At 47.0% G+C, this 10,251-nt stretch overlaps 1 protein-coding gene and 1 non-coding gene across 12 annotated transcripts in view; both read left to right on the top strand.

Annotated features, from left to right (window-relative positions):
* The window catches only part of LOC121567718 (eukaryotic translation initiation factor 4 gamma 1-like), a 46,971-nt gene extending 37,648 nt beyond the window's left edge, over window positions 1–9,323 (top strand). For all 11 annotated transcript variants that reach the window (XM_041877949.2, XM_045218899.1, XM_045218893.1 and 8 more), the window contains 18 exons: window positions 115–282; window positions 404–811; window positions 1,017–1,163; window positions 1,311–1,544; window positions 1,689–1,793; window positions 3,820–4,140; window positions 4,534–4,657; window positions 4,743–4,845; window positions 5,005–5,258; window positions 5,476–5,597; window positions 5,841–6,013; window positions 6,213–6,338; window positions 6,453–6,534; window positions 6,668–6,766; window positions 7,421–7,564; window positions 7,725–7,806; window positions 8,150–8,290; window positions 8,570–9,323. In XM_041877949.2, the coding sequence (XP_041733883.2) occupies window positions 115–282; window positions 404–811; window positions 1,017–1,163; window positions 1,311–1,544; window positions 1,689–1,793; window positions 3,820–4,140; window positions 4,534–4,657; window positions 4,743–4,845; window positions 5,005–5,258; window positions 5,476–5,597; window positions 5,841–6,013; window positions 6,213–6,338; window positions 6,453–6,534; window positions 6,668–6,766; window positions 7,421–7,564; window positions 7,725–7,806; window positions 8,150–8,290; window positions 8,570–8,757 (3,021 nt within the window). In that variant the 3' untranslated portion in view covers window positions 8,758–9,323. The remainder of the gene's footprint in view (window positions 1–114; window positions 283–403; window positions 812–1,016; window positions 1,164–1,310; window positions 1,545–1,688; window positions 1,794–3,819; window positions 4,141–4,533; window positions 4,658–4,742; window positions 4,846–5,004; window positions 5,259–5,475; window positions 5,598–5,840; window positions 6,014–6,212; window positions 6,339–6,452; window positions 6,535–6,667; window positions 6,767–7,420; window positions 7,565–7,724; window positions 7,807–8,149; window positions 8,291–8,569) is intronic.
* Window positions 862–912, top strand: LOC121568520. The gene has a single exon (XR_006001268.1). It is a non-coding gene; the product is annotated as a small nucleolar RNA SNORD66 (small nucleolar RNA).
* Window positions 9,324–10,251: the final 928 nt, after the last annotated feature.

Genomic DNA, 10,251 nt, shown 5'->3' on the forward strand with positions numbered 1-10,251 from the left:
TGTATAGATTGTTTTCTTCAGATGGACCACATTATTCACCAGTTATTTGTTTTGTTGTCTTTCTTTGTCCGACATTCTTTCTCTCTATTCCTGGTACTACTTCTCGCTCTCCAGGCGAATAAGGCCCCTCTCCGCCAGTTGGACCCCGGCCGTTTGCCGGGGATGAACATGGGCACTGACTTCACGCCCTCGTTTGCCAACCTGGGCAGGCCTGGAATGGGAGGGGGAGGAGGAGGAGGAGGTGGTGGAGGAGGAGGAGGAGGTGGCCACAGAGGAGGACCAGTGAGTTACCATGGGAAACTGTCAATCTTCTCAAAGACTACACTCTGATTCTGAAAGTCTGATTATATTAAAACAATGTTGACTGAATTTCTTTCCTTTTCCCCTCCCTCCACTCCTCCAGCCCTCTGGTATGGGTGGTGGAGGACCACGTCGCTCCCAGCAGGGCCAGCGTAAGGAACCCAGGAGGATCATCAACATCTCTTCGTCTCTGACGGACGACGTGAAGCTCAATAAGGCTGAGAAGGCCTGGAAGCCCGCCGTCAAGAAGGCTACCAGTGGGCAAGCTGCTCCTGAGGAGGAGAGCGACGACCCAGAACAGGCCAAGACCCAGGAGCTGTTCAAGAGGGTCCGTAGTATCCTGAACAAGCTGACCCCTCAGATGTTCCAACAGCTGATGAAGCAGGTCACAGAGCTGACCATCGATACGGAGGAGAGGCTGAAGGGAGTGATAGATCTGATCTTTGAGAAGGCCATCTCTGAACCCAACTTCTCCGTGGCCTACGCCAACATGTGCCGCTGCCTTATGGGGGTGAGTGACTATGAAGGGTGTATGCGTGTTCAGCTAGTGTGCTGGGCTTGGTCCGGTGATGACCTCCGTTCTGTGCCACGTGTCTAGGCCACTGACTGGAGTGGTTCTACTACACTCATCACGTTCCCTCTTATGCTTTATGTGACGTCTGCAAAGCTCTCCAACCGTGGCCTAAATGTTTGTTTTTGTCTTTTCCTCTCGTCAGCTCAAAGTCCCCACTACAGACAAGCCGGGAGTCACTGTGAATTTCCGCAAGCTGCTTCTGAACCGCTGTCAGAAGGAGTTTGAGAAGGACAAGGACGATGATGTCATCTTTGAGGAGAAGCAGAAAGAGCTGGACGCTGCAGCCACGGTACGAGCTGGGCTCTGTGACCAATTCAAATGTCTCTCTCACACTTTGAATTGGTTTTGGTTTCAGTAGGAGTTAGCTGACCATCTGTGTGCTATACCTCCCTCCCCCTGCTTCCTCTCCCTCTGTTACATCACTACCTGTCTGAAGGAGGAGAAGGATCGACTGAAGGCGGAGCTGGAGGAGGCCAAAGACAAGGCACGGCGGAGGTCGCTAGGCAACATCAAGTTCATCGGTGAGCTGTTCAAGCTGAAGATGCTGACGGAGGCCATCATGCACGACTGCATCGTCAAGCTGCTGAAGAACCACGATGAGGAGTCGCTAGAGTGCCTCTGTAGACTCTTGTCCACTATAGGGAAGGACCTGGACTTTGAGAAGGCAAAGGTAACCCTGAACCTGTGTCTCCCACACACACACACACACACACACACACACATCCTTTAGAACACTTACACCAAATGATTTATAAGGAACTTAGATTTACACACCAACACACACACACTAACCTGGCTGTCTCTCTTTCTGTAGCCTCGTATGGACCAGTACTTTGCCCAGATGGACAAGATCATCAAGGAGAAGAAGACATCGTCCAGAATCCGCTTCATGCTGCAGGACGTACTGGACCTCAGGAGGGTAATGCCTCCTAACGCACACATACACACCAGTGTCTGGGGAATGCTTCAGCCCCCTCACCTAAACCTTTTGGTCATCTCTATCTAATCTGACTGACCCTTGTCCTCTGGTTGGTATGTATCCAAGCCTATCTGTAAAGACTATGGGTCAAACTACCATAGACAGAATGGTCTCCCCTAACCCAACATTACCTCTGAACTTATCCCTGATCCCAAATCACCTCTGACCTCTAGTCTCACTTCCTTTACAAGCCCCCTCTATGCATGCATGTAGTGTATCATAGTGGGTGTGTTGTTTTACAGCCCCATAGACGCCCACACTAGTCTGTAGCCCTGGCCCGTGTTGGTTCTGAAGTGGGCTAAGAGAGAGAGAAACTCAGCTCTTTAATACAGGGAGGCTCCCCAGCTGGGCCCCTCTGTGCCATAGGCTGAGACAGGAGTCAGTCTGCACACCGCAGCCAATAACATCTCTCCAAGCTACTGTAAACCCTCCCTCCTCTCAATGTCATTCACCATCTAGATTTTTACCACCCTTCTAAACGGATGTGTCCATTGATGTTCACATAAACTACTTAACCATTCCTGTTAGTTTTGGGCAGTATCCAGATTGTACCTTCATACCGACCTTGTGCCGTACAGGGATATTCGGTAATACCTGCACTGAACACGAGCGCTATTTTCAATCCCAAGGTTAGCAACGCTAACAAGTACAAGTCAAATCTAACAAACTCATGCAAACAATTTATAAAGTCTGACACACATTGCAGGAAAGACATCTGACTCATAAAGTTATATATGTCACTCAAAAATGCAACACCCATTGCTGCACACGCAAAACTAATATTAGACGGCAAGGAAGGGATTCTCTGCTGTTACCAAGAGGAGCTTGATTGCAAGAAGCTAACAATTTAGCTAGAAGAACTTGGTACATATTTAGCAAACCAAATGCACAACTGCAGAGCATTTAGCACATTTTAGACAGTTAACTTAATAGTTGTAAGATATCTAGTTGTGAATTCCATACTGTAACTAGATCACCTTCAGTTACTCCCAAGACTACCTGGAAGCTTCATAATGAGATAATGACATCTGCATTATCTCCTGAATTGCACAAGTTGACTGCAGACATTAACTTAAAAAGTAGCTACAAATATTCAAATAATATAGTTTCAGCGGTATTGACAGTATTGAAAAACTGTCCCGTGGGTATTTCCAAATACCCTGGTATATACGCTATACATCCCAAGCCTAATGCCTATGACCCATTCACTAAGCTTTCAGTGGTTCACAAACTCACATTTCTTTCTTTGTTTGAAAACTACTAGTTACTAAGGACATACAGGTATGTTTACTTAGGATATGTAGCTTGGGCCTCTATCTAAGGTCTAGATGTGCATTTATTTGTACAGTGCTGTTAGCTGTGTGTGTGTCTGAGGTTTCCCATAATGCAGTTTACTGGAAAATATAAATGCTGGACTGTTCCACTTTAACTAGTTTAGTCTCCAGTGACCTTTCTGGGAAAATGTCTGCAGAGCCTCTTTGTGTTTGTTTGACTGTGACTTGCAGTGCTGTGGTGTTGTACTGGATCCAGTCTCCCCACTGTCTGATCCCTGTACAACATAGGTCATGTAGGTCTACATGTTCAGACAGGGTTCCAACACGTGCACCACATTATATGATCTCTATGGTTCCACCCCAAGTAAGTGTGTTACCAAAGCAGCAGTCGGGATGTTTCATAAGAGCTGATCAGCTGCACTCAGTCGGCACACTGGCCCCTGCCGTTTACTAGGAAAACACTAGTTTCAGTTTCCTTGGTCTGGAAAAGCTGACAGCGGGGTCAAGGTAGGGCAAGGCATCTCGCTCTCTCTCGCTATGTAGCCTAGTTGTCAAGTGACCCATTTATCTCTTAATTTATTGACTAAGGGACTTATGCCTCGAAGAGATATGGAGTGTTAAGAGTACGCCACACTTTCCCATCTAACTCCAATCCTCAGTTAAACTATATTACTGTACTCACTCCCTCCCAGAACACGTGGGTCCCCAGGAGAGGAGAGCAGGGCCCCAAGACCATAGACCAGATCCACAAGGAGGCTGAGCTGGAGGAGCACAGGGAGGTTCTCAAGGTGCAGCAACAACTCCTCAACCAGAACACCCGAGGAGGAAGTGGAGGACGTGGTGGAGGAGGAGGAGGAGGAGGAGGAGGAGGAGGAAGAGATCAGGGGAACCGCGGGGGCCAACACCCCCAGGCGGGCCAGAGGAGTCAGCCTCAGGATGAGGGCTGGAACACAGTTCCCATCTCCACCAAGAGCAGACCCATCGACACCAGCCGACTCAGCAAGATCACTAAGGTCAGTGATACATCATACTGTGGATTCTCAGCCACGTATCGTAGACCCCATACTCAGTTTGGACTGAAACACTCCAACCCCCTCCACTTGCAGTCTAGCAACCACCTCCTTAACCTTCAACCCCATTATAAAGTTCTATCAGCCCTACCATTCCCAACTCTTCTAATCTGTTGGACTGAAAACCCTAAACCCACTCACTCTGTAGTCTAGCACACACCACTTAACCTTTAACCTCCATTTAGAGTTATGACCATACCAATCCTGACTCCTCCAAACTTCTTATTTATGTAACTTGAAACCTCAGACCTTTCTCAGATCTCAAGATGACATCAACAATTCTGCTAGTCTTCTTTCCTCAACAGTAATGTTTCTAACCTCTCCTTCTCTCTGCAGCCTGGGGCTTTGGACTTCAACAACCAGCTGCTGGCGCCCCAGCTCGGGGGCAAGGGCATGTGGGGCAGCTGGGGTAAGGGTAGCAGTGGAGGCACCACCGGAGCCAAACCCGCTGGGGAAGCCAGTAAGTCCTTTTACCAGTACACCCACCACTGTGAAATATCTACTCTTAGACTCCTTAAACACAAAGTGTGTGTGTATGTGTGTAGCCCCAGAGTCAGGAGGCCGCCCAGCCACCAGCACCCTCAACAGGTTCTCAGCCCTGCAGCCACAGCAGCCCTCACAGGACTCGGACAGAAGACTTCCTCAGAGGTCAGCAGCACTGGGACGTTACAACAGACTACATCTGTCCTTTACATATCTCTTTCTGTCTGTGAGGTTTTCTCTTTGTGTCAGATAGTCACTGGTTTAAATATGGAACATCACTGTTACCACTCTTTGTATCAACCCCCCCCCCCCGTACACAAACAGGAACAGCTCGAGCCGGGACCGTGGCAGCGACAGATTTGAGCGTCATGACCGTGGCAGCAACGACCGCTTCGACCGGCGGGACGACCGGGACAGGAACCGGCCCCCGGTCAGCAAGCGGAGCTTTAGCAGGGAGACAGAGGAGCACAGCAGAGAGAGGGAGCACCGTGGCCCTGCTGATCCCGTACGCCGCGTAGCCAGCATGACCGACGACAGGGACCGGGGCAGCAGAGACCGAGCTAGGAGCAAAGAGAATGGTACGAAACACAGCATACATTCTGTCAGGCTTACAGTACTGCTGGCAGGAGTGACCAGGGCTTTAAAGGGACGGGGAAAGGCAGAGAGTTGGTGCTATGTTATCCAAATCAGGAATAGTTTATGGGGAATTTGTAGTGTTTTAAAAGGCAAGGATTTCTCAGGCAGACATTTTGAGTAACTTCTGTATGTGACATTCTCTCTCTGTTTGGGCCACAGTGAAGAGGGAAGCTGCTCCAACCCCCCCTCCTCCCCAGACCAAACCTGCCTTGAGTGAAGAAGAGCTGGAGAAGAAGTCCACAGCTATCATAGAGGAGTACCTACACATCAATGACATGAAGGTACATCACATTTATACCCATGCAGATCATTGGCCTACATATCAACCACACACAGATATGCAACAGTTGAATGATGCATACTGTAGCTAGTTGGCCACATGGTGCTAATTTGAAAATGGCTTTCCATGTAAATGATATACAACAAACTGTTTTTAACCAGTTTTTATTACTGAAACACAGCCCTACTTTAGAGGAGTAAAAGAAACCTTTTGAATCCTGTTTGTTTCCCCTCCGGCGCTGTAGGAGGCGCTGCAGTGTGTAGTGGAGATGAACAGCACCCCGCTGCTCTTTGTGTTTGTACGGAGCGGTCTGGAGTCCACTCTGGAGCGCAGCCCCATCGCCAGAGAACGCATGGGCCTGCTGCTGCACCAGCTGTACAAGGCAGGCACCCTGCCCACAGAGCAGTACTACAGAGGGTCAGTCACCTCATTTTTCTGCCTGTGGAACAGCACTACACACAAATGAGTTGTGAAACATTGAATATGTGAAAAGGGTGGTTGGTAGTGGACCACTAGTATATTTACCTTTTTTTTATTTTATAGATCAAGTCTATCTGATAAATCTGAGTGATTTTGATTTGGAGTGTGTGTGTTATGTTTGTGTGTGTCTCAACAGGCTTCAGGAGATACTGGAGGTGGCAGAGGACATGGCTATAGACATCCCACATATCTGGCTCTACCTGGCTGAGCTCATCACCCCTATGCTCCACGAAGGAGGCATCCCCATGGGACAGCTCTTCAAGTCAGTCCCAGGCTTCATTCTAGGCCTCTACTAATAATAACCCTATTCAATCAGTCAGTATCATCTATATTACGATGTGACCTACTGACCTTGTTTTGACCTTTGACCCTGCAGAGAGATATCCAAGCCCCTGGTTCCTCAGGGGACGGCTGGAGTTCTGCTGGTCCAGGTCCTTACCCTACTCTGCAAAGGAATGGTACGTTCTCTCACTACCCAACCTGTAAAGGAGATGTTGCTTTATTACCTTTTGATGTTTGAATCCTATACAAATGTCATGTTTGTGGATCCTAAGTGTTTTAAATGGAACCACCTGTATCCGTCTACCTCAGAGCCATAAAAAGGCAGGCGCCATGTGGAGGGAGGCGGGGCTTAGCTGGAAAGACTTTCTGCCTGAGGACGAGGATGTCAACAAGTTTGTGACAGAAAAGGTAAGCGGTCAGAGGTCATGACCCTGTAGGGATTGAAAGGAGATACACCATTTAGTATTGACCTTAAACTGCGCTGAGAGACAAATATGAAATAATAGTCAATTATTCAAGGTAGACTCAGCGAAATGACGTTGGCACGAGCAGCACCGCTGATATTGAGATGCAAGACTTCGCTCTCACACAATCTGTGCTTGTGCATTGGTTTGCTTTACGGTCTTACAGCCAGGGGACCAAAACAGCTGGGAAGTTGACCTCACGCTTTAACACTCTTAGTTGTTGCGAAAAATTGACCCGCTATGCTGTTTATTTTCTGCATCTACGTCATACCTTTTAGATCAATCGATCAAATTTAAATCAAATGTGATAGTCTTACTTGCATCAACAGTTTTCCCATGGTGCTTTAAGGGCTTTCCAGACAGGAAGCGGCAGCAGAGTTGCCCATTTATTTTCAATGGCACTAGGCGGGCAACGTTATTCTAGGCGGAGCGATCTGCGGTGCTCGTACACGTGAAAGCCGCTCAGCCGAGGTGGAGAAATAGGAATCTGCTCTATTTTGGCGACCTTTGCTCTGCCCCATCGCTTCCTGTCTGGAAAGCCCTCTACAGTAATGATGGGATGTTTCACTCTCTTGCTGTGTGTACCCTCTGAATGCAGAATGTGGAGTTCACCCTGGGAGGAGGAGGTGATGAGACGGAGAAGAGCAGTAAGAAGGAGCTGAGCTCAGAGGAGCTGAACAAACAGCTGGACAGGCTCATACAGGACAAGGCTGACAACCAGAGGATCTACGATTGGGTCGAGGTATGATGTGTGTGTCCACTCACCCAATTAATATTTTGATTTGCTTTTGGTTCCTTCTGCAGTAGTTTTACCAATAGACTCCGTTATATATGTCCCTGTTGTATATCTCACTGCTCAACCCCACTGATATGTGTTGATTTACTGTGCCCTCCCTCTTTAGGCTAACCTGGACGAGACACAGATATCCTCCAACGTGTTTGTCAGAGCAGTCATGACATCCATCTGCCAGTCGGCCATCATCTGTGAGTTACCCTACCTTTATTGCTACCACCTCTCAATCCAACACTGTATCAGGACAACCCTCCACTCAAATACCCTTTTCACACTACATAGCAGCACTGTACCAATGCATAGTTGCTGGAACCGTGCTGGAAAGGACAATTGTGAAAGAATATATCCGAGCCAGCTTATTATGGTTCAGATCACTCCAAACGCATCATCATGATGACGTGTCCGTGGACACTTTGCTTCTTGAAAGTCCAATATATTCAAAACATGACTGCTGACATGCAAAACATTTTGGGACTGTATCAATAGTGGACTAATTTAAAAAATACCAAAATATAGTTTGACCTCTGCCCCCAGGTGAAAACCCTTCCAAGTTGGATGCGAAGGTGATCACCCAGAGGGCCAAGCTGCTCCACAAGTACCTGAAGGATGAGCAGAAGGAGCTGCAGGCCCTCTACGCCCTGCAGGCCCTCATGGTGGAGATGGAGCAACCTGCCAGTGAGTGAGATACACAATGACTTCAGTCACTCTCCTCTGTTTCCCTATGTGTCAAGTCTCTTTGGCAGTTTTTTTACATGAAGACTCTCAGATTTGTCCTGTGTTTGTCTCCCAATGTTAGCCTTTTTCTTCCTTTTTTTCCATAGGGGTAATTTGACCGAGGGGTGTGGTTGACCAATTTGGAACCTAGAGTAGTTATTTGTGTGTACATTGTATATTGAAATCCTGTCTCGCTCCCCTTCCATTGTGTTGACATCCTGTCTTCCTCCTTTCTTGTAGACCTGCTGCGGATGTTCTTTGACACGCTGTACGACGAGGACGTGATCAAAGAGGAGGCCTTCTACAAGTGGGAGTCAAGCAAGGACCCAGCTGAGATGCAGGGCAAGGGTGTGGCCCTGAAGTCCGTCACTGCCTTCTTCACCTGGCTCCGTGAGGCCGAGGACGAGGAGTCTGACAACAACAGCTAGGACCTGCTCACCAGCGCCCCCTGGACTGGAGGAGGAAAGAGAACATGCTGTCTAATGATTTAGAATCTGCAAAATCCTTCTGCGAAAATTTAAAAAAAAAAAAGACTGGGGAAAGAATCAGCTGGGAGATTCTACTACAGATCCAAACATGCAATCGTTTTTCTTTTATTTTTTTGTTTATTTTGCGCTGCCAATTGTTTTTGAACTAAAGTGAAATATATTGAGAAACAAATTGCAAGAGAATGATAAGCGTTACAACAAGCTGTAGGGGTGGCTGTTTCCTTTCCTTCAGTGTTTTGAGGTTTTAAAGGCGTCATGTTGCCATAGCAACACTATTCATGATGTTTAGCAAAACAACAAAAGAAAATCCCCAACAGACAACGAACTAATAAAGGCTGCTCATATATATATATTTTTGATTACATCATATATTGTGTTGAATGAGACATGATGGCCATGTCGAATGTGTGATTCTATATGACTGTCAGCGATTAGCACTTTCTTTTCGAGTGTAGGATGATTGGAGTGTTTCTTTTTTTTATATAAAGAAAAGTGGTCATGCTGGAGCTCACTGTCTTTGGACATTTCATGCTGGAGCTCACTGTCTTTGGACATTTCAGTCGTAAGTCTTTGTGAGACTCCTGTGGACTTCATGACTATGGACTCTGGAATTCCTGGGATTGGTGGAGAGGGACTGGGGAGGGGGGGCGATGGACAATGACCTTTTTCTGCTGGGGGTCACAATGCTTCCTTATGGCCATGCCTGCCAAACCCCATTAGTCCTGTTACTTTTCTCTTAGACTTAAAAAAAACTGTGGGGCTGGAAAGGGAGAACGGGCTTGCAAGGATATGGATCTTTTAAAAAAAGAGAAAATCATAAAACTTGAAAGGTGTGTGTGTATATAGAAATCAACTTTAAGTATCCTTTTAGTGGAAATGTATTTCAGGAGAGTTCTGTAATATATACAGTGGGGAGAACAAGTATTTGATACACTGCCGATTTTGCAGGTTTTCCTACTTACAAAGCATGTAGAGGTCTGTAATTTTTATCATAGGTACACTTCAACTGTGAGAGACGGAATCTAAAACAAAAATCTAGAAAATCACATTGTATGATTTTTAAGTAATTAATTTGCATTTTATTGCATGACATGAGTATTTGATACATCAGAAAAGTAGAACTTAATATTTGGTACAGAAACCTTTGTTTGCAATTACAGAGATCATACGTTTCCTGTAGGTCTTGACCAGGTTTGCACACACTGCAGCAGGGACTTTGGCCCACTCCTCTATACAGACCTTCTCCAGATCCTTCAGGTTTCGGGGCTGTCGCTGGGCAATACGGACTTTCAGCTCCCTCCAAAGATTTTCTATTGGGTTCAGGTCTGGAGACTGGCTAGGTCACTCCAGGACCTTGAGATGCTTCTTACGGAGCCACTCCTTAGTTGCCCTGGCTGTGTGTTTCGGGTCGTTGTCATGCTGGAAGACCCAGCC

The sequence above is a fragment of the Coregonus clupeaformis genome, chromosome 6 (assembly GCF_020615455.1).
Source record: "Coregonus clupeaformis isolate EN_2021a chromosome 6, ASM2061545v1, whole genome shotgun sequence".
In the NCBI taxonomy this organism is placed as follows: Eukaryota; Metazoa; Chordata; class Actinopteri; order Salmoniformes; family Salmonidae; genus Coregonus; species Coregonus clupeaformis.